The sequence below is a fragment of the Macaca mulatta genome, chromosome 18 (assembly GCF_049350105.2).
Source record: "Macaca mulatta isolate MMU2019108-1 chromosome 18, T2T-MMU8v2.0, whole genome shotgun sequence".
NCBI classification, from domain to species: domain Eukaryota; kingdom Metazoa; phylum Chordata; class Mammalia; order Primates; family Cercopithecidae; genus Macaca; species Macaca mulatta.
The window spans coordinates 70,782,218-70,806,356 of NC_133423.1; the positions used below are offsets into that span (position 1 = coordinate 70,782,218).

Here is a 24,139-nt window from a genome sequence, read left to right on the forward strand (position 1 = left end):
GAAGCAATTCTCCTGCCTCAGCCTCATGAGTAGCTGGGATTACAGGCGCCTGTCACTGCACCTGGCTAAGTTCCGTATTTTTAGTAGAAACAGGGTTTCACCATTTAGCCGGGCTGGTCTTGAACTCCTGACCTCGTGATCCACCTGCCTCAGCCTCCCAAAGTGCTGGGATTACAGGCGTGAGTCACCACGCCTGGCCTAAACTTTTTTTAGGTAACAATATTTGCAGAAAATGTCTTTACTTAAAAAACAAAACAGAAACTCACATACATGATGAAAATACAGATTTAAGCCACCCACATCCCCAGTTGTTTCCCTTAGCATATAAATACTTGGTAGTAAGCTTTACGAAGAACTGATGCACTGAGAGACATTTTTTCTGAGCTTAACAAATCAAAAACAATTTTTAAAAATCCTTATTAACAATTAGAACAGTTTTGCTGTCAAATAAAGTAGGTCTTTTCTCTTTTGTTCTCAAAGAACCCCTTAACAAAGGAGGCACTGACAGGTACACTACACATTAACAGGAGATTTTAACACGGCTCGTAACTGCTAATCTAGTGACCATTAACTCCAAGTTTCAACTTGGAAAACATAAAACTATATCCTACTAAGAACTGATTAAAAAGCAAAAGAAAAAAAAGTGACACATTAGCAGCTAGACAACAAAGCAATAACCCTTAATTTAGAAGACAACTTTTTACCAGGTACCTAAGACTCCGTAGAGTAAAACTCAGGAAAGGAGAATCAATTCTAGACCCCATCCCATAAGGACTTTAGTTTCCAAAATACCAAAACGAACTTCTTATTTCCCCTGTGGGTAGGTGCCACAGAATGAAGTCAGCAGTAAAATGCATATTTAGTGCATGTCAAGTAAAAGGGTATATATTCTATATGTATTGTTAAGTTTAGCCTAAAGTCTCTTTACATATCTCAAGTTCAGCTTAAAGGTTTCTCAGTACATAGAACTGTAGCCTAACTGGATGTGTAAACAGACTGTACCTTACTCTCGTGCCAATCACTAAGTTTCAGCCAACCAAAGGCAGCAAACTGTTCAAACCATATTCAAATAAGGCAAACACTGAACTGTAACTAATATGGCTGTTGCTGTATCTTACTTTCATTTTCCATACATCACTTTCCTTCTGTTCACAAATCTACATCAACTACACAGCTGGGCTGAAGCCTCTGAACCTATTATGCTTCAGGGGCTACCTGATTTGTGAATTGTCCTTTGCTCAATTAAACTCTGAAAAACTAAATTTGTCTAAAGCTTTTCTTTTAACCTTATTCATCATAAAAAGAAAAATTTTAGTTGAAAAACTTAAAATCTGATCATCTAAAAATGAAACTGCCCAGTAGAAATGCTTAGCTCTCACTGTGGTAATTTTGTGAATGTGGAGGAAACTACTAAAACTTTGATATACTAAATAGACAGCTCTATCCCACATTTATGTTTATTAAAAACTGACATAAACAAACACAACCTGTACAAAAAATATCCCAAATCCCGTATGACTTTGAAACAGTAATCTTGAGAGACATTATCGCCTAGGACCCCCTCTTCCTCTGCCACGGCCACGTCCTCTTCCTCTTCCTCTGCCTCTGCCTCTTCCTGCAACTGAAGGAAAAGAAAAACAAACCAAGCTCAATTCTCTTCTGCACAAATGTTACCGAGACACCACAAACAACATTTACACACACACCTTTCCCCGTTTATAGCTCTGTATTAGCAGCTACAGTAAATAAAAGTTTAACTAGCTTCTGTTAAATGTGTTAGACTTCAGATTCTCCCCACCCCACAACACATTATCATGCAGAACCAAGAACTAAAGGCCTAGGGAGATTATTATTTGTTTCATTTCAATTTATTTACTAAGAAATGTGTCAAACTTAAAAAAATAATTTTTCTTTATATCATGTCTCAAATTCACCATAAAATGATTTGAATCTCACAAAAAAAGGAAGATACATATCATAGAATAGAACACGATCACCTTGGTGCCAGAGTTTTGGTAACTGAATAAAATCCAAGCAAGTTAATTCAAAACCAGGGAAGTTTAAATCTATTACATCAAATCACAATCTTATTAACTCTTCAGAAAATTAAAACTATTTTGACCTACACATAATCTAGTGCTTTAATCCATATAGCAATATCCCTGTCACTGGGTCATCCTAACTCTAGTTGAGTATCATGGTGACAGGGAATTTATCACCCAAATAAACTTATTTCATCTTCAGACAGCTAAGAATATTAGAAAATCCTGACACAGAAGTCAGTTACATTCTAAATGTTTTGCTTTTTTTTTTTTTTTTAAATACAAGGTCTCTCTCTGTAGTCCAGCCTGCAGTGTAATCACACCTCACTGCAGTCTTGAACTCCTGGGCTCAAGTGATCCTCCCACCTAAGCCTCCTGAGTAGCGGGGACTACAGGTACAAGCCATCAGGTCTGGCTAATTTTTTAATTTTTTGTAGAGATGAGGTCTCCCTTTGTTGCCCAAGCTGCTTTCGAACTCGTGGACCAAAGCAATCCTCCAGCCTCAGTCTCCCAAAGTGGTGGGATTACAGGTGTGAGCCACCGCACCTGGCCACATTAGAAATTTGTACACGCTGATTCTAGTCTTACCATTCCAAGCAATAAACAGTGAGTTTAAGATGCTAATTAAGGGACATTCCACAAAATAACTGGCCCGTACTCTTACAAAGTGTTAAAGTCACAAAAGGAACCAGCTGATACGCATTAAAAGAAACTAAGGAAACGAACAACTAAATGCAACCTGTTGTACTGGATTGGATCTTGGACCAGGAAAAGGACATTAGAGGGACAATCAGAGAAACGTGAAAAAGGTCTCTAGATAATATAATAGTGTCGCATCAATATAAAATTTCTATTTTTTGTAGTTACATGAAATTTTAACATTTAGGCAATGTTGGTGAAAGTGTATGGGAATTCCTTGTACTATTTTTGCAACTTTTTGTGTCTAAAATTATTTCAAAATGAAGTGTTAAAATGGGGGGAAAAACAGAGTTGGAGCAGTGTTGTAAAAAACAACAACAACAACAACAATAAAAGGGCTGGGGACCTGTAATCCCAGCTACTCGGGAGGCTGAGGCAGGAGAATTACTTGAACCCGGGAGGCAGAGGTTGTAGTGAGGCCTGGGCGACAGAGCATGACTCTGTCTCAAAAAAAAAAAGAAATAAAAAGAAAAGAAAATGGACCAGGTATGATGGTGGCTCACACCTGTAATCCCAGCACTTTGAGAGGCCACAGCAGGATTGTTTGAGACCAAGAGTTCAAGACTAGCCTGGACAACACAGGGAGACCCTGTCTCTACAAAAAAATAAAAAAATTAGCCAGATTTGGTGGTGCATATCTGTATAAAAGAAAGATAAATTAAGAAAACAACTTTTTAAGAAGTGGGGAGTGGGTGGGGGGCAGGCATAAATAATTTTATTTATTTATTTTTTTGAGACAGAGTTTCACTCTTGTTGCACAGGCTGGAGTGCAATGGCACGATCTCAGCTCACGGCATGGGCCACCGCGCCCAGCCAATTTCAGTTATTTTAAACTATACTATTTTAAATGTGTACACACAAAAACAGTAAGTCTAGGACGCATGTTAAAATGAACCAAATTGACCACACTTATCTCCAATTTCTTCTGAAATAGTATTTATGATAGAAAAGGAACAAAAACGGTAAGTACCCAGAAGAACAAAGAAAAGCAGAGAAAACATAGTAGATAAAAGATTTCGGCTGGGCGTGGTGGCTCATGCCTGTAATCCCAGCACTCTGGAAGGCTGAGGTAGGTAAATCACTTGAGGTCAGGGGTATGAGGCCAGCCTGATCAACACGATGAAACCCCGTCTCTACTAAAAATACAAAATTAGCTGGGTGCGGTGGCACACACCTATAATCCCAGCTACTTGGGAGGCTGAAACAGAAGAATCGTTAGAACCCAGGAGGCGGAGGTTGCAGTGAGCTGAAATCGCGCCACTGCACTCCAGCTTGGGTAACAAGAGTGAAACTCCATCTAAAAAAAAAAAAAAAAAAAAGAAAACAAAAAAATTTAGACTTGGAACTGTAACATTTAGTAAAGGAAGAATAACTTCTCAGCGTGGAGTAAGATGATACGAGGCAGGGGGCTTTCAATCATCAATTCCCTCACAGGTAGGTAGGTAGTAAAAAAATGTAGAATAACCCTAAAGACATTAAGGCAAAAAGTCCTCAGATTTGAAAATACAGTCAGCCTTCAATATCCATGGGTTCCACATCCATGGATTTAACCAACTTTAGGCCTATGATGGTTGTCAGACTTTTTCTTGTCATTAACGCCTAAACAATACAATATAACTATCTACAAAGCATTTACATTATACTGGGTATTACAAGTGTACAAAAGGATGTGCAGAGGTTAGATGGAAACACTATTACCATTTTATGAAAAGGGACTTGAGCATCTGTAGATTTTGGTACCCACAGGGGGTTCTTGCAAAGTGGAAAGCAGCATGATACACAGCATGAGTGAGAGGTTAAATCATTGTTTTTCAAGCTATGGATTACAACCATATTATTATTATTATTTTGAAACAGAGTCTCACTCTGTAGCCCAGGCCGGAGTGCAGTGGCATGATCTTGGCTCACAGCAACCTCCGCCTCCCGGGTTCAAGTGATTCTTCTGCCTCAGCCTCCCAAGTAACTGGGACTAAAGGCATGCGCCGCCACGCCCAATTTTTTTTTTGCATTTTTAGTAGAGATGGGATTTCTCCATGTTGACCAGGCTGGTCTGGAACTCCTGGCCTCAGGTGATCTGCCCGCCTCGGCCTCCCAAAGTGCTGGGATTACAGGCGTGAGCCACTGTGTCCAGCCGCATCAATGTTTTTAATAGCAACACCAGGAGTTACAATACACATTATAGGAAATATTAAACAACAAAGACACTTGTGTTGTTTGCAAATATTTATATTATGAATAGTGTGGATTAGGATTAGCATTCACAAAAATTTTTATAATCCTTCAAACTTACCAGCTTCCCTTTTCTTAGATTTCACCTTAGGTTCAACATCCACAAGTAGTGTATCCAGAGGTAAACTGTCTGGTAGAATAAAATACCGAATGTTATTTCCTCGAATACTCAGCGTTTCCAGCTGTACAGGTTCTCTGTTCTTCAGGGTCATTTTCACAGCTTTAAGATGTGTATTCATGCTGACATCCACACCTAAAAAGAAAAATAATTGGGCAGTTATTAGTATGATAAAAGTCAGGCAACTAATTAATCTACTGAGCCACAGTAAATACTGGACTACAAAAGAATACTGTTCTGCTACAGTGCAAGTTTTCTATGACATAATTTAGCACATATGCAACTGGTAAATGGGGGAATAACGTCAGTATAAATCAGCAGTGTTTCCTTCCTAGAGATTTTTCCTAGCACACTAAGTTTTGCTTACAGAAATGAATGCAGCAAGCAATGGAAGAACCCTGACTGGGCTTCAGGCTCACTACTGATCTGACAGGTATTTCTTGAATGTTTCTCTCACTGTCTTTGTGACTTTCTCATAATCCCCATTCCACTAAACTATCCTCACCTTTGTTTCTGCTTCTCTCTATATGTAATAATTGTTACCACTTTTGTTAAGAATATTTTGATTACAAAGTTACACAGGCTTTTAAGTAGTCTGCAACACCTATTCTTCTCATTAAGCTACTATTTTTAGTATGAGAGTTTACAAAATACAAAGCAATTTTTCAGGGTGATTATATGACATTATAGCTGAAACACCTGAATACTGAAGCCTTTACCAAATTATACCTGAACTAATGGGATAACTAAAGACCTACTTAGGCCAGGTTCGGTGGCTCACGCCTGTAATCCCAGCACTTTGGGAGGCCGAGGCAGGCGGATCAACTGAGGTCTTCTGACCAGCCCGGTCCAGTTCAAGATCAGCCTGGCTGACATGCTGAAACCTCATCTCTACTAAAAATACAAAAATTAGGCCAGGTGCAGTGACTTGACTCACGCCTGAAATCCCAGCACTCTGGGAGGCCGAGGTGGATGGATCATGAGGTCACAAGTTCGAGACCAAAACCCCATCTCTACCAAAATTAATCAGACCCTGGAGGCGGAGGTTGCAGTGAGCTGAGACTGTGCCACTGCACTCCAGCCTGGGCAACGGAGTGAGAATCCGTCTCAAAAAAAAAAAAATGTACCCAGGCATGCTGGCAGGCACCTGTAGTCCCAGCCACTCGGGAGGCTGAGACAAAAGAATTGCTTGACCCCAGGCAGCGGAGGTTACAGTGAGCCGAGATCATGACACTGCACTCAAGCCCAGGTGACACAGCAAAACTCTGTTTAAAAAAAAAAATAGGCCGGGCGCGGTGGCTCACGCCTGTAATCCCAGCACTTTGGGAGGCCGAGGCGGGCGGATCACAAGGTCAGGAGATCGAGACCACGGTGAAACCCCGTCTCTACTAAAAATACAAAAAATTAGCCGGGCGCGGTTGTGGGCGCCTGTAGTCCCAGCTACTCAGGAGGCTGAGGCAGGAGAAGGGCGTGAACCCGGGAGGCGGAGCTTGCAGTGAGCCAAGATCGCGCCACTGCACTCCAGCCTGGGCGACAGAGCGAGACTCCGTCTCAAAAAATAAATAAATAAATAAATAAATAAATAAATAAATTACATAATTCAGACAAAAGAATAAGAATCTGTACTACAATAACGTTCATTAAGCAATCAAAAAATAAACTCTGGATAGCAGGTAAAAGAGAAGAAAAAAATGTTATAAAAGTAGTCCAACCTCCGTACCTGTGATTGTTCCATGGACCTGTGTTCCGTTCTTCAATTCAATGGTTACAGTTTCATGACTCAATTTCATCAAAAATCTATAAATAGGAATAAAACCATTACTTTTTACCTGCAACACTTTAAAATCACATTTATTTATTTTATTTTATTTATTTATTTATTTTTTTTGAGACGGAGTCTCGCTCTGTCGCCCAGCCCAGGCTGGAGTGCAGTGGCGCAATCTCGGCTCACTGCAAGCTCCGCCTCCTGGGTTCACGCCATTCTCCTGCCTCAGCCTCCCGAGTAGCTGGGACTACAGGCACCCACAACCGCGCCCGGCTAATTTTTTGTATTTTTAGTAGAGACGGGGTTTCACCGTGGTCTCGATCTCCTGACCTTGTGATCCGCCCGCCTCGGCCTCCCAAAGTGCTGGGATTACAGGCGTGAGCCACCGCGCCCGGCCAAAATCACATTTATTAAGGTAAAAAGATGAAACAACTAGACGCTGAAAATTTGTAGATGCTATCTGCATCAATTCCTATCAAGAATATGCTAACAATTTCAGCTTTCCTGAATCATATCCTCAACCTTTATGAAGGAACACAACAATACTAACATGAACTGTCATTTGGACGTTTCTAATTCTCAAACCTCAAATCCAGACATACAAGATCTCAGACTCATAAATCATGAAAAATAAAGAATTACAGTTGGTAAAAAGATTACAAGTTTATTACAATATTTATATATAAAGTAAAAATCTCCCTTCCTAACCCCCTGCACTGTGGGTATGTAGGAATATTATTCCAGATCATTTTATATGCACATTCATAAGCATATATACAGATTTCTTTTTACATAAATTGGGTCATATTTTATTCACATCTGTAACTTGTAGTTCTCGTTCAGCAGTTTATATTGGACATATTCCCATTTCAACATACAAAACACTCTAAGAACTGAGACTGGGTACAGTGGCTCATGCCTTTAATTCCAGCGCTTAGGGAGACCGAGGTGGGCAGATCATCTGAGGTCTGGAGTCCAAGACCAGCCTGGCCAACATGGTGAAACCCCATCGCTATAAAAACACAAAAATCAGCTGGGCAGGATGGCATGCGCCTGTAATCCCAGCTACTCAGGAAGCTGAGGCAGGAGAATCGCTTAAACCTGGGAGGCAGAGGCTGCAGTGAGCTGAGATCGCACCACTGCACTCCAGCCTGGGGAGAGAGCAAGACTCCATCTCAAAAAAAAAAAAAAAAAAAAAAAAAATTAGCTAGGCATGATGGAGCACGCCTGTAATCCCAGCTACTTGGAACTCCGGAGGCAGAGGCTACAGTGAGTGAGATTGTTCCACTGCACTCCAGCCCGAGCGACAGAGCAAGACTCCATCTCAAAAAAAAGCCAAAATAACAAAATAGGCCGGGCGCGGCGGCTCACGCCTGTAATCCCACCACTTTGGGAGGCCGAGGCGGGCGGATCACAAGGTCAGGAGATCGAGACCACGGTGAAACCCCGTCTCTACTAAAAATACAAAAAATTAGCCGGGCGCGGTTGTGGGCGCCTGTAGTCCCAGCTACTTGGGAGGCTGAGGCAGGAGAATGGCGTGAACCCGGGAGGTGGAGCTTGCAGTGAGCCGAGATCGCGCCACTGCACTCCAGCCTGGGCGACAGAGCGAGACTCCGTCTCAAAAAAAAAAAAAAAAAAAAAAAAAAACAAAATAACATTCTAAGAACTGAAAAGTATTCCACTATATGGAAATGTCAAAATTTATTACCTCCCTGTTGATGGACATTACTTTGGTTCAATTTTTTCCCATTACAAACCCAATTATGCAAACCCTCACCAACACAAGTTGCTGTTAAGTCTTTCAAATTTTTGTGAATTTGATGGCGGGGGGAATTTGTTTTTCCTTAATTACTTGTGAGACTGAATATCTTTTCATTAATATGGGAAAATTATTTCTTCCGTGAATTACCTGTTCACATTATTTACACATTCTCAATTAGGTTGAGTTTTTCTTTTATTTTCTACTGGTTTGCCAGTCATTCAAGTTTGTGGTTTATGGTTTCTTTAGTCACACAAACTTTTTTCACTTTTATGTTTTGAATCTGTTCATCTTCCTGGGATACATAATTTGCCTAGGAAAGGGTTTTTTCTATGCCAAGATTGTAAAAGATAGTATCTTATTTTCTTCTACTTTTAGAGTTTTAATCTACTTGGAATTGATCTTTTTTTATGCAGTGTAAGGCACAAATCTGTCTTTATTACTTTCCCCAACTGAATAGCCAGTTGCCTTGATAATATATAATGAACAAACTATCCACTTCTTACTTCATCTAGATTTCTGTTCTCCCCTTTTTATAACATTTTGCAGAGGAAGAAAAGTTGAAGGGTTTACAAATATTGTCAATTGCCAGTACAGAGGTTAATGCCTGTAATTTCACCACTTTGAGAGGCCAAGGTGGGATGACTGCTTGAGGCCAGGAGTTCGAGACCTGCCTGGTCAACAGAGCAAGATCCTGTCTCTACAAAAATAAAAACAAAAAAATTTAGTTGGTCGGGCACGGTAGCTCATGCCTGTAACCCCAGCACTTTGGGAGGCCGAGGTAGGTGGCTCATGAGGTCAGGAGTTGGAGACCAGCTTGGCCAATATGGTGAAACCCCATTTCTGCTAAAAATACAAAAAATTAGCCGGGTGTGGTGGTGCAGGGCTGTAATCCCAGCTACTCAGGAGGCTGAGGCAGGAGTATCACTTGAACTTGGGAGGCAGAGGTTGCAGTGAGCCAAGATCGTGCCATTGTGCTACAGACTGGTTGACAGAGCAAGACTCCATCACAAAAAAAAATAAAAATAAAAAAATTAGCTGAGCATGTTGGTTCATGCCTGTAGTCCCAGTTCCTTGGAATCTGAGGTGGGAGGATCACTTGAGCCCAGACTTCGAGGTTGCAACGAGCCATGATTGTGTTACTGCCCTGGAGCCTATGTGGCAGGGAAAGACTCTGTCTTTTAAAAAAATTCTATTTTTTTTTTTTTTGAGACAGTCTCACTCTGTCGGTGAGGCTGGAGCACAGTGGCATGATCTTGGTTCACTGCAACCTCCGCCTCTTGAGTTCAAGCAATTCTGCCTCAGCCTCCGAAGTAGCTGGGACTACAAGCACCTGCCACCACACCTGGATGATTTTTGCATTTTTAGTAGAGACAGGGTTTCACCATGTTGGGCTGGTCTCGAACTTCTGACCTCAGGTGATCTCCCCACCTCAGCCTCCCAAAGTGCTGGGATTATAGGCGTAAACCATGGGGCCTGGCCCTTTTTTTTTTTTTTTTTTTAAGACAAGAGTCTTAGCCAGGTGCAGTTGCTCATGCCTGTAATCCCAGCACTTTAGGAGGCCGAGGCAGGCGGATCACCTGAGGTCAGGAGTTCACAAGCCTGGTTAACATGGCGAAAACCCGTCTCTACTAAAAATACAAAAATATTAGCCAGACTTGGTGGCACATTACTGTAATCCCAGCTACTGGGGAAGCTGAGGCAGGAGAATTGCTCGAGCCCAGGAGGCGGAGGTTGCAGTGAGTCAAGATTGTGCCACTAAACTCTAGCCTGGACGATAGAGCGAGACTCCATCAAAAACAAACAAACATTGGCCGGGCGCGGTGGCTCAAGCCTGTAATCCCAGCACTTTGGGAGGCCGAGACGGGCGGATCACAAGGTCAGGAGATCCAGACCATCCTGGCTAACACGGCGAAACCCCGTCTCTACTAAAAACACAAAAAATTAGCCAGGCGAGGTGGCGGCGCCTGTGGTCCCAGCTACTCGGGAGGCTGAGGCAGGAGAATGGCGGGAACCCGGGAGGCGGAGCTTGCAGTGAGCTGAGATCTGGCCACTGCACTCCAGCCTGGGCGACAAAACAAACAAACAAACAAACAAACAAACAAAAACAGATCATACCATCTCAAAGTAAGTTGTAGGCATTGACACTTCAGCATGCATTTTCTAATGACGATCTCCTATATAACCATAATCTCACAATCAAATCTAAGAAAATGAACCCTACACTATCATACAATACACAGTTCATATACAAACTTTTAGTCTATAATATATACCTTATATTAATAGATCCTATCATCTATCACACTAAATGGTACATGTAAGATAACCTATTATCCTCCCACACTAGACTATTGTTGAGGGTAGGGATTGTAACCCCTATATCTAATCCTAGACTGTAATAGGCACTGAATAATGCTAGCAGAAATGTTTCAATGAATAAAGGGAAACCAACCTTAAAATGCCTTTTTAAAATTTTTTTTCTTTTTAGTGGTATAGACAGCCATCACAAAAAAAATTACTTGGTCTGGGATATAATAAGCTTCAAACTTTAAAAAGACTCATGAGTTGAATCTCTTTTTATATATGACATCAAGAAAATGTTTCTCTCAATGAATTGGTAACACTTGATTTCATCAGATAATTATTCAGCTCCAAATGTAACAATCAATTATACTAGAAAAGCCTAGAATTTTGAACGAATGGCTTCCTCCCATTATCAAGTTTTTGTTTTTATCTTTTTTTTTTTTTTTTTGAGATGGTGTCCTGCCGGTCACCCAGGCTGGAGTGCAGCCACGCGATCTCGGCTCACTGCAACCTCCGCCTCCCAGGTTCACGTCATCCTCCTGTCTCAGCCTCCCGAGTAGCTGGGACTACAGGCGCCCACCACCACGCCCGGCTAATTTTTTGTATTTTTAGCGGAGACGGGGTTTCACCGTGTTAGCCAGGATGGTGTCGATCTCCTGACCTTGTGATTCACCCGCCTCGGCCTCCCAAAGTGCTGGGATTACAGGCGTGAGCCACTGTGCCCGGCTTGTTTTTATCTTTTATATGAACTTACTATCCCAGTTAGTGTAAGAACTTTTACTATAAAAGTTCTTCAAATCATTTTTGGAAGCAAAGAAGACAAATAAAAGGAAAAAAATACCTTATGTAGCCAGGCGCGGAGGCTCAGGTACATAAAAGATATGTAAAAATAACCATAAGTTGTAGAATGCAATAGAGATATGCAGAGGTTTTTAGTTTTTTTCCCTGAGTAGCTGAGACTATAGGCATGTGCCACCATGCCCGGCTAATATTTTTTAAATTTTTAGTAGAGATGTGGTTTTGCCATGTTGCCTAGGCTGGTCTTAAAACTCCTGGGCTCAAGCAATCAGCCTGCCTCAGTCTCCCAAAGTGCTGGGATTACAAGCGTGAGCCACTGCACCCAGCTACACACAGGTGTTTTTTTTACTAAGAATATATTGTAGCATGTGGAGAAGGGAATCAGGTATTAGGGGACTTCTAGTAAGAAGCCTGAAAAGTTGGAAATACGCAGCAAGAAGAAACAAAAGAAAAATACAGCATAAGACACAGAGTAATTACAGATATTAAGATGGAGTCTCACTATGTTGCTCAGGCTGGAGTGCAAGGGCACAATCTCAATCTGAGCTCACTACAACCTCCACCTCCCGGGTTCAAGCGATTCTTGTGCCTCAGTCTCCCAAGTAGCTGAGCGCACGCCACCACAACCAGCTAATTTTTGTATTTTTAGTAGAGACAGGGTTTCACCATGTTGGCCCGGCTGGTCTCCAAGTCCTGACCTCAAGTGATCCGCCAGCCTCGGCCTCACAAAGTGCTATGATAACAAGCATGAGCCACCAAGCCAGACCGATGAAATGTTAAGTTCAATATTTAAGGTCCTATGAGTAGAGAGGAGTTAGGCAGGTTCCCTTCTCGGAAAGCCCTAAGCTCTGTTAGAGAATTCCTCTAGGAGAGCTACTGAAGGATTTTCATCAATGAAGAGGAGTACCAGGCTCATATGCACATTTAAAAGAGAACCTAGGGCAAATGTTCAGAAACAGATTTTAGAAAGACAAGAGACAAAAGTATAGTCTCTAGGAAGACAAACTATGTGACTAGAGCAGTACATATACAAGTTAAAACTACAGTAATTGAGATATAAGGAACAACAAATAGATCAATGAAACAATATAAGCAAACATTTATTTCTGGTCCCATATTTACATGGTTGATTTAGCTGGGATTACAGGCGCTTGCCACCACAATCAGCTAATTTTTGTATTTTTTTTTTTTTTTTTTTAGTAGAGACTGGGTTTCTCAAGTTCGAGGCCAGCCTGGGCAACACAGGAAGACTCTCATCTCTTAAGAAACAAAACAGGCCGGGCATGGTGGCTCATGCCTGTAATCCCAACACTTTGGGAGGCCGAGGCAGGCGGATCACGAGGTCAAGAGATGGAGACCATACTGGCCAACAAGGTGAAACCCTGTCTCTATTAAAAATACAAAAATTAGCTGGGCATGGTGGCGTGCGCCTATAGTTCCGGCTACTTGGGAGGTTGAGGCAGGAGAATCGCTTGCACCCGGGAGGCAGAGGTTGCAGTGAGCCAAGATCGCACCACCGCACTCCAGCCTAGAGACTTTGTCTCAAACAAAAAAACAAAAACAAAAAGACAAAAACAGGCTGGGCACAGTGACTCACGCTTGTAATCCCAACACTTTGGGAGGCCAAGGCAGGAGGACCATGAGGTCAGGAGTTCGAGACCAGCTTGGCCAACATAGTGAAACCCTGTCTCTACTAAAAATACAAAAATCAGCCAGGTGTGGTGGCGCATGCCTGTAGTCCCAGCTACTCGGGAGGCTGAGGCGGGAGAATCACTTGAATCTGGGAGGTAGAGGTTGTAGTGAACCAAGATCGTGCCATTGTACTCCAGCCTGGATGACAGAGTGAGACTCCATCTCAAAAACAAACAAATAAACAAGGAAAAAACCAACTAAACCCTAAGGAGATGCCACTACATACCCACTAAAATGGCTAAAATTAAAGACTGAGCAAACAACACCACACACTGGTGAGGATGTGGAGTAATTGTTATTCTAATATATTGTTACTGGAAGTGTAAAATGGTACAACCATTTTGGAAAATGGTCTGGAAATTTCTCATAAAGCTAAACACATAACAACTATGCTACAGTCCATCAACTCCACTCTTACGTATTCACCCACAAGTTTATTTCCCTCCAAAAACCTGAAGAATATTCAACGTTGTTGTAAACAAAATACGTAAGTTTTTATTTATTTTCTTTTCTTGTAATTTTTTAAAATAAAGAGCTTTTTTTTCTTGAAAGGAGTCTCGCTCTGTTGCCCAAGCTGGAGTGCAATGGTGCGATCTCAGCTCACTGCAATCTCCACCTCCCAGGTTCAAGGGATTCTCTGGCCTCAGCCTCCCTCGTAGCTGGGATTACAGGCCCTGCCACCACGCCCAGCTACTGTTTTGGTATTTTTAGTAGAGACAGGGTTTCACCATGTTGCTCAGGCTGGTCTCAAACTCCTGACCTCAAGTGATCCACCCGCCTCAGCCTCCCATAGTGCTGGGATTACAGACATGAGTCACTGTGCCCAGCCTAAAATACAGAACTTCCAAACGTACAAGGTACTAATACCCAGTAATAAAAATGAACACATCACTGATACACTTCACAATGTGGATGAATCTCAAAAACATGTGAGTAAAAGGAGTTTTACACAAAAATACTTTGTGATTCCAAATACATGAAATTCTAGTGCAGGCAAAATTCATGTATGGTGGAAGAAATTGGTTGCATCTAGGGGTATGGAGTCAGAGGTTGCCTGGGAAAGGCTTGAGGAAACTGAGGTTTTGGTAATGTTACTTCTCTTGATAGGGGTTTAGGTTACAAAAGTGCTTATGTTTTTCAATAGCAGGAAATATACGCTGCATTTCATTGTATTAAGATATTTACCTCGGCCGGGCGCGGTGGCTCAAGCCTGTAATCCCAGCACTTTGGGAGGCCGAGACGGGCGGATCACGAGGTCAGGAGATCGAGACCATCCTGGCTAACACGGTGAAACCCCGTCTCTACTAAAAAATACAAAAAACTAGCCGGGCGCGGTGGCGGGCGCCTGTAGTCCCAACTACTCGGGAGGCTGAGGCAGGAGAATGGCGTGAACCTGGGAGGCGGAGCTTGCAGTGAGCTGAGATCCGCCACTGCACTCCAGCCTGGGCGGCAGAGCGAGACTCCGTCTCAAAAAAAAAAAAAAAAAAAAGATATTTACCTCAAAGAAGGAAAACAAAAATCCATGAGTGGGATAAAAAGGGCCTGAACCTCAATGGTGGTGACCAGAACGAAAGGAGGCTACTATGGGCAGGACAAATACACAATTATCCCTCCCTAACTGAACCCAGGAACCAAATGGATTCAACTTATTTTCAGACGAATCTTTCAGTATCTGAATTCTTTCTACTTAGTGAAACTTAGATATCAAATAGTCAGATAACACGGTGTCCCTCAGTATCAAAACACACTATCTGAACCCAAAAAACAAACAGGAAAATGTGGGACACTTTTATGCAGTAGGTAAAACTGGCAGTGTATCAAATGTCAAGGACATCAGTAGAGAAAAAGTCAAGCTCACCTCCCAGGTTTTTGGTTAGGGTGACAGTGAGAATAAGGATGACAACTACCAACTGATATACAGAAATAAGTCTACTGAAAACGCAAACCAGTTAGTCAAACAATCATTTTCTGGAGGAAAAATACATTCTCTGGTAAGAAAAAAATTTTCTTTCTATATTTGACCTAAGACACAAAACAGGATTCAGTCCAGGTATTAAAAATTACTGGAAAATTGCCATAACATGCAATATATTTAAAGGGAACAAATGAAATCCAAGGTGTATTACATAAAATTGAACTATGAGTAGATTAAGATTCAGATTAGCAGGTATGGAGAAATTTCTTTTTTTTTTTTTTTTTTTTTTTTTTTGAGACGGAGTCTTGCTCTGAAGCCCAGGCTGGAGTGCAGTGGCCGGATCTCAGCTCACTGCAAGCTCCGCCTCCCAGGTTCACGCCATTCTCCTGCCTCAGCCTCCGGAGTAGCTGGGACTACAGGCGCCCGCCACCTCGCCCGGCTAGTTTTTTGTATTTTTAGTAGAAACGGGGTTTCACCGCGTTAGCCAGGATGGTCTCGATCTCCTGACCTCGTGATCCGCCCGTCTCGGCCTCCCAAAGTGCTGGGATTACAGGCTTGAGCCACCGCGCCCGGCTGGTATGGAGAAATTTCAAAAAATGTTGTAATTTTCTTTTTTGAGACAGAGTCTCGCTCTGTTGCCCAGGCTGGAGCACAGTGGTGTGACGTCGGCTCACTACAACCTCCCGGGATCAAGCGCCTCTCTTACCTCAGCCTCCTGAGTAGCTGGGATTACAGGCGCCCGGCTAATTTTTGTATTTTTTCGAAAGACGGGGTTTCACCACGTTGGCCAGGCAGGTCCTGAACTCCTGACTTCAGGCGATCCGCCTGCCTCAGCTTCCCAAAGTGCTGGGATTACAGGCGTGAGCCACCGCGTCCAGCCTAAAAAATGCACTTTAAATTCTATGACTTCCTATCCAAAATTATAGTTCAAATAAAAATACAACAAAAATTAATCTTAATTGTCTTTTGTACCAACTCCTCCCTGAATTTTTTATTTTTTATTTTTTTATTTTTGCAACGGAGTCTCGCTCTGTTGCCCAGGCTGGAGCGTAGTGGCCAATCTCAGCTCACTGCAACCTCTGCCTCCTGGGTTCAAGCGATTCTCCTGCCTTAGCCTCCTCAGTAGCTGGGATTACAAGCGCGCGCCACCACGCCCGGCCAATTTTTGTAATTTTAGTAGAGACGGGGTTTCACCATGTTGGTCAGGCTGGTCTCGAACTCCTGACCTAGTGATCTGCCCGCCTTGACATCCCAAAGTGCTGGGATTATAGGCGTGAGCCACTGCGCCTGGCCTCCTCCCTGAATATTGAAGGCTTTTATGTGTTATTTAAAACGTTTCAAACAAACGTTATTTCAGACGTTATCTACTTGTCTGTCATCCCCCTAACTAGAAAGCTCCAACAAGGATCTGCCTTTTAAAAAATACTATTACCAGCGCCCAGTAGGTAACAGGTGCCCAATAACTATTTAGCGGATAATGACAATCCTTGACTCAACAGGAAAGAAACAAGCTAAATATTTATAATCGATGGCTTAGTTATTAGAAACGTCTGCCTCTGTTCCAGGCTCAGTCTCAAGGAAAAAGACCAAAACCAAATCTACTCGCAGGTAGTTTGGAATTAGTCTCCAGAAGACTCACCTAAGTGACAGGGTCTATTTCTCGCGAAAGAAATAAAACAGAATAACTATATATCATCTGGGTAATCAGCCACAATTACGTTGTGATAATTTCTGCCCTATATTGGGAGATTTTCCTAAATAAAAAGCTTACCTTAACAGGAAAGAGGTAGAATAATCAATCATAAGTCTAAGGAGAATCAAAAGATAAACTTAAAAATCGGCCGGGCGCAGTGGCTCACACCGGTAATCTCAGCCCTTTGGGAGGGCAAGGCAGGCAGAACGCTTTAGCCCAGGAGTTCGAGACCAGCCTGGTCAACAAAGTGAGACACCGTCTTATTTAAAACAAAAACAAAAACAAAAACTTGTGAAGCCAGAAGTCCTTCTCTGATTTAAAACAGTTTGCAAACAGGTTTGTTTCCAGATAAGCTCATACAGCTTTCTAAGTACTCTTAAGTAGGGCTGGAGCTCCACTCAAAAAGAAAATCAGTAACTGTAAGGGCGAGATGTCTCCCAGGCGGCGCTGTACCTTGAAAGTCTCTAAGTCACTAGGCGGGAAGAAAAGGCTCGGCCTTTATACCAGTATCTTGGAAGACACGCGGGATTCGCGAGCGACCCAGGCGGAAGCCCAGGCCCGAGCACGAGCTGCGGGCGCAGTAAGGCCGGCCGTTAGCAGGCCGCGCACACGCGGCTTTCCCGCCTCCTGCAAATGGGAGAGCCCAGCCTTCCGGACTCCGGGCCAAGCCCTCCCTCCACAGCCCCCGGAGCTGCTTGGTCACTCCCTCACCTCACGAGCTTCATCCTAGCGGCGCCGTCACCCTTCGGGTCCGAGAGCGCACAGAATCCAACAACCGAATACTGACCGACTGCAGTATGAATGGCCGGAAGCGCCTACTCCAGGGACTCCGGTCGTAAAGGGCGCGCGGAGCACAGCAGACGCACGGCGGAAACGCCGAGGCTGCGCTGGGCCGCACTCTCTTCCGGTCGCGAGGAGCGCGACTGCGGCCCCTGGCGGCTGGAGGTTGCCTTGCCACGACTGAGGGTGTTGAGGGCTGGTCTAAGAGGAAAAGTGTCCCACAAGAGAGGGAGATTCGAAGAGATTAAATCCAATTAATAGGACTGTCGCACTTTGGGAGGCCGAAGCGGGGGTATCACCTGAGGTCAGGAGTTCAAGACCAGCCTGGCCAATAGGGTGAAACCCGCGTCTGTACTAAAAATACAAAAAATTAGCCGGATGTGGTGGCGGGCGCCTGTTATCCCAGCTACTCGGGAGGCTGAGGCAGGAGAATCGCTTGAACCCGGGAGGCAGAGGTTGCAGTAAGCCGAGATCGCACCACTACACTCCTGCCTGGGCAACAAGAGCGAAACTCCGTCGCGCGCGCGCGCGCGCACACACACACACGTACTGTCACCATCACGTTTCTGAATAGCAGGGCACCGTGAGTGCAGCACCTAATATAAATTCCTCACTGAACGAAAATAAGTTCTTAGAGAAGCCCAAAGGATTATGCTAATTCTGTTCCAACGCCAGGAACCTTAGCATTACTTAATGTACCTGAAGCAATTCACACAATGGGCCGGGCGCTGTGGCTGACGCCTGTAATTCCAGCACTTTGGGAGTCCGAGGCGGGCAGATAGCGAGGTCGAGAAATCAAGACCGTGCTGGCCAACATGGTGAAACCCTGTCTCTACTAAAAATACAAAAATTAGCTGGGCGTGGTGGCACACGCCTGTAGTCCCAGTTACTCGGGAGGCTGAGGCAGGAGAATCGCTTGAACCCAGGAGGCGGAGGTTGCGGTGAGCCGAGATCGCGCCACTGCACTCCAGCCTGGCAACAGAGCGAGACTCCGTCTCAAAAAATAATAAAAATAAAAAAATAAAATCACACAATGTAGCGGATTATTTTCACTTTAAGTTCCGATCTATAAGACAAACTTTTCAATCTTCATCTTTCACAACATCTCCTCAAAATTTTTTATTGTTTTTCTGAGACAGAGTCTCCTTCTGTCGCCCAGGCTGGAGTGCAGTAGCACGATCTTGGCTCACTGCAACCCTTGCCTCCCCGGTTCAAGCGATTCTCGTGCCTCAGCCTCTCCAGTAACTGAGATTACAGGGGGGAATCACCACGCCCCGCTAATTATTGTCTTTTTAGTAGAGACAGGGTTTCCCCATGTTGGCCAGGATGACCTGAACTCCTGACCTCAAGTGATCTGCCTCTCTAGGCCTCCCAAAGTGCAAAGTGCTAGGATTACAGGTGTGAACTTCATCAAGATTTAACACAAACACTCCCCTTACCTCTTTCAGGTTTCAGGATGCCAAGCTCACCTGGCCTTTTTCCTTATCCCACTAACTACTCTTGTTTGTTTTGTTTTGTTTTGTTTTTAGACAAGGTCTGTCGCTCTGTTGCCCAGGCTGGAGTGCAATGGCACAATCAGGGCTCACTGCAGCCTTGACCGATCCTCCTGGACTCAAGCAATCCTCCTGCCTCAGCCTTCTCAGTAGCTGGGACCACAAGTGCATGCCACCATGCCCAGCTAATATTTTATTTTTTATTTCGTAGAGAAGAGGTCTTACTATGTTGCCCAGGCTAGTATCCAACCCCTGGGCTCAAGAGATTCCACTGCCGTGGCCTCCCAAAGTGCTGGGTTTACAGGCCCAGAGCCTCCATGCCCAGCCTCTAACTACTCTTTCTAAATCTCCTTAGCTGGCTCCTCCTTCTCTATGGAGCCAATACATGTCAGAGTGCTTCCCGGCTTGCAGCTGTAGTCCCTTTATGTATACTTTTTCTTTTAACCTGGTAATCTCCTCCAAAACCATAACTTGAATTTATATCTCTAGTCCAGACTTCACCTCTGCTCAACAGAACTCTTAGATATTGTAAGACAATACTTATCGGCCGGGCATGGTGGCTCACGCCTGTAATCTCAGCACTTTGGGAGGCCAAGATGAGCAGATCACGAGGTCAAGAGATTGAGACCATCCTGGTCAACATGGTGAAACCCCATCTCTACTAAAAATACAAAAATTAGCTGGGCATGGTGGCGCATGCCTGTAGTCCCAGCTACTCGGGAGACTGAGGCAGAAGAATTGCTCGAACCCGGGAGACGGAGGTTGCAGTGAGTGGAGATCGTGCCACTGCACTCCAGCCTGGCAAAAGAACAGGACTCAGTCTCAAAAAAAGAAGAAGAAAAAAGGACAATATTTATCAAAGTTTAATGTGTGTAGGACTCACCTGGGGAAACTTTATTATTTATTTATTTATTTATTTTTGAGACAAAGTTTCACTCTTGTTGCCCAAGCCGGAGTGCAATTGCATGATCTCAGCTCACTGCAACCTCTGCCTCCTGGGTTAAAATGATTCTCCTGCCTAAGTTTCCCAAGTAGATGGAATTACAGGTACATGCCACTGCACCCGGCTAATTTTTTGTATTTTTAGTAGAAATGGGGTTTCACCATGTTAGCTAGGCTGGTCTCGAACTCATGACCTCAGATGATCCATCTGCCTTGGCCTCCCAAAGTGCTGGGATTTCGGGTTTGAGCCACCACGCCTGGCCTGGAAACTTTACAATGAAAATCTGATTCAGTTGTTGGGGGGGCCTGAAATTCAGCATTTCTAAAAAGCCTTCAGCTGATGAAGCTGCCCCTACTCTATGCACATCAATTTGAGTAACAAGGCTAAAATGGATATTTGTGTGTTGCCCTCTCAACGTCGATCCCTTTGTCTTTCCAAATGTTCCTAATATTCTTCTGTTGATCCCTGTGGTCCTAAGAAAGCTGACTCTACCCTTTTAATAGTCCATTCCATTACTTGTTCACAGTAGGTTTGGGATCTAAGTTGATCCAGTCGGACCTTTGGAGGGAAAGTTCTTTTCTTTTGATTATGAATGGAAACGGAGTAACCCCTGGAGCTGTTGGGAACTTCCTTACAACCAGGAGAAGAATCAATCTCAGGACATAGTGTTGTTTATTTCTTGCTTTCTTTGTTCCTTTAGACAGGATCTTGCTCTGTTGCCCAGGCTGGGGTGCAGTGGTGTGATCCTAGCTCACTGCAGCCTTAGGCTCCTGGGAATAAATTGATCCTCTCACCTCAGCCTCCCAAAATGCTGGGATTACAGGGAGCCACTGTGCCCAACCAAGGACAGAGTTTTTAAAAAACTAAAACCTGTGATGATATCAATGAGCCCCTAGATAATGAATAATGCCTGAATGTTGCTATTTAGAATTAAATAGCCAGCCCTGCAGTGCATGGGCTCAGTTACTAGGGAGGCTGAGGCAGGAGAATCACTTGAACTCAGGAGTTCAAGGCCAACCTGGGCAACACAGCAAGACCCTTAAAAATGAAAAAAAATTAAATAAAATTTAAAAATTCAGCTCCTCAGGCTGGGCATGGTGGCGCACGCCTGTAATCCCAGCACTGTGGGAGGCCGAGGCAGGCGGATTATGAGGTCAAGAGATTGAGACAATCCTGGCCACCATGGTGAAACCCTGTCTCTACCAAAAATAAAAAAAATTACCCGGGCATGGTGGTGCATGCCTGTAGTCCCAGCTATTCGGGAGGCTGAGGCAGAAGAATTGCTGAAACTTGGGAGTTGGAGGTTGCAGTGAGCCGAGAGCATGCCTCTGCACTCCAGCCTGGGTGACAGAGCAAGACTCTATCTCTTTTTTTTTTTTTTTTTTTGAGACGGAGTCTCACGCTGTTGCCCAGGCTGGAGTGCAGTGGCGCGATCTCGGCTCACTGCAAGCTCCGCCTCCTGGGTTCACGCCATTCTCCTGCCTCAGCCTCCTGAGTAGCTAGGACTACAGGCGCCCGCCACCGCGCCCGGCTAATTTTTTGTATTTTTAGTAGAGACGGGGTTTCACTGTGGTCTCGATCTCCTGACCTTGTGATCCGCCCGCCTCGGCCTCCCAAAGTGCTGGGATTACAGGCTTGAGCCACCGCGCCCGGCAAGACTCTATCTCAAAAAAAAAAAAAAGAAAAAAAGAAAAAAATTCAGCTCCTCAATTTTGGTAATTATATTTCTTTTTTTTTTTTTTTTTTTTTTTTTTTTTGAGAGGGAGTCTCACTCCATCACCCAGGCTGGAGTGCAGTGGCGCCATCTCAGCTCACCGCAACCTCCACCTCCCAGGTTCCAGCAATTCTCTGCCTCAGCCTCCCAAGTAGCTGGGATTACAGAGGCCTGCCACCTCACCTGGCTAATTTTTGTATTTTTAGTAGAGACGGTGTTTCACCACCTTGGACAGGCTGGTCTTGAACTCCTGACCTTGTGATCCACCCTCCTCGGCCTCCTCAAGTGCTGGGATTACAGGCGTGAGCCACCATGCCCGGCCTAGTAACTACATTTCAAATACTTATATGTGTCTATGGCTACCCTTTTGAACAATGCAGATATATGAATATTTCCATCATCACAGAAAGTGTGATTGGACAGTACTTTTTGAGGACCGTATTTGTTTCCTTCTTAGAATTTAATTATTTATTTACTTATTTATTGTCAGATACAAGAATGTAAACTGAAAGCAGGGAATTATGTCTTTTCTGTTGACTGCAGCACCTCCAGCATCTAAAATAATGCCTTGTTAATATGCCCTCAATAAATATTTGTGAAATAACTGAATGCCTCAACTGGGCGCAGTAGCTCACACCTGTAATCCCAGCACTTAGGGAGGCTCAGGTGGGCGGATCACCTGAGGTCAGGAGTTTGAGACCAGCCTGGCCAACATGGTGAAACCCTGTCTCTAATAAAAATACAAAAATTAGCCGGGTGTGGTGGCAGGTGTCTGTAATCCCAGCTATTCAGGAGGCTGAGGCAGGAGAATGGCTTGAACCTGGGAGGCAGAGGTTGCAGTGAGCCAAGATCGTGCCACTGCACTCTAGCCAGGGCAACAATCTCAAAGAAAAAAAAAATAATAATAATGATAACTGAATGCCTCCTCTATTAGGATGGATGCTCCATGAGGAAGGAGACCTGAGTGTATTGTTTTCTGTAGTATCCGCAGTACTGAGCATGGGGTACTCCTCCCTATTATCTTGAAGGCCCTTCCTACTTTGGGCTGATAAAAGAAAATAACTTGTATTTGATGAATCAGAGTTTTTAAACTTTATCAAGCCCAGAGAAACATTAAAATAAGACACATGTCTCATTCATCTATTGAAACTGTTTGTAGCCGGGCCTGGTGGCTCACACCTGTAATCCCAGCACTTTGGGAGGCCAAGATGGGTGGCTCCCTTGAGCTCAGAAGTCCAAGACCAGCCTGGATAATATGTTGAGACCCCATGTTTCTACTAAAAATCCGAAAAAATAAAATAAAATAACATAGCTGGGCATGGTGATGCACGCCTATTGTCCCAGCTACTCAGGAGGCTGAGGTGGGGAGAGGCTGCAGTGAGCTGAGATGGTGCCACTGCACTCCAACCTGGGCGACAGAGCCAGACCCTGTCACACACAAAACTGTTCGCTATTATTACAAGTAGCTATAAATTACCTACTAATGCCACACCAGACACTAAACCCCATACTCTGTAGCTTAACAATGCCTAGTCAATCACTATTTATTTCTGTAAGCCAATGATAATTCTTGAAAAACAACTTTCTATCAGCTCACTCCCTGTCCAGGTGTTTTGCCTTTAAAAACCTGCTTGTAACAAAGGCCAAAAGGAGCTCATATTCAAGTTTACTTGTGGCTGAGTCTTCTGGGCAGCTGTCCTCACTTTGGCTCAAGTAAACTCTTTAAATCACATTTTGTGCTTCAGCCTCTTCCTTTTAGATTGACAGGGGCCTGCCTACTTCTTAAGCTATCCCCTTTCCCCTCAATAGTATAATATTTGGGGCTGGGCGTGGTGGCTCACACCTGTAATCCCAGCCCTTTGGGAGGCTGAGGCAGACAGATCACGGGAGGTCAGGAGTTTGAGACCAGCCTGGACAACATGGTGAAACCCTGTCTCTACCAAAAACACAAAAAATTAGCTGCATGTGGTGGTGGGTGCCTGTAGTCCCAGCTACTCGGGAGGCTAAGGCAGAAGAATCGCTTGCACCCAGGAGGTGGAGGTTCCAGTGAGCCAAGATCGCACCACTGCACTCCAGCCTGGGTGACAGAGTGTAACTCCATCTCAAAAAAAAAAAAAAAAAGAAAAACAAAAATGGAGTTCTTGCAATTCATCAAGCTTACTCCCTCTCCAGCCTTTCGTACATGTAGTTCT

At 43.9% G+C, this 24,139-nt stretch overlaps 1 protein-coding gene across 1 annotated transcript; it reads right to left on the reverse strand.

Moving 5' to 3' along the window:
• Window positions 1-455: 455 nt before the first annotated feature.
• Window positions 456-17,850, reverse strand: SNRPD1 (small nuclear ribonucleoprotein D1 polypeptide). Its single transcript, NM_001260829.1, is given in 4 exon segments — window positions 456-1,621; window positions 5,032-5,223; window positions 6,809-6,885; window positions 17,729-17,850. Coding segments are annotated over 4 exon segments (360 nt in total). The 5' UTR covers window positions 17,743-17,850; the 3' UTR covers window positions 456-1,544.
• Between the last annotated feature and the right edge of the window lie 6,289 nt (window positions 17,851-24,139).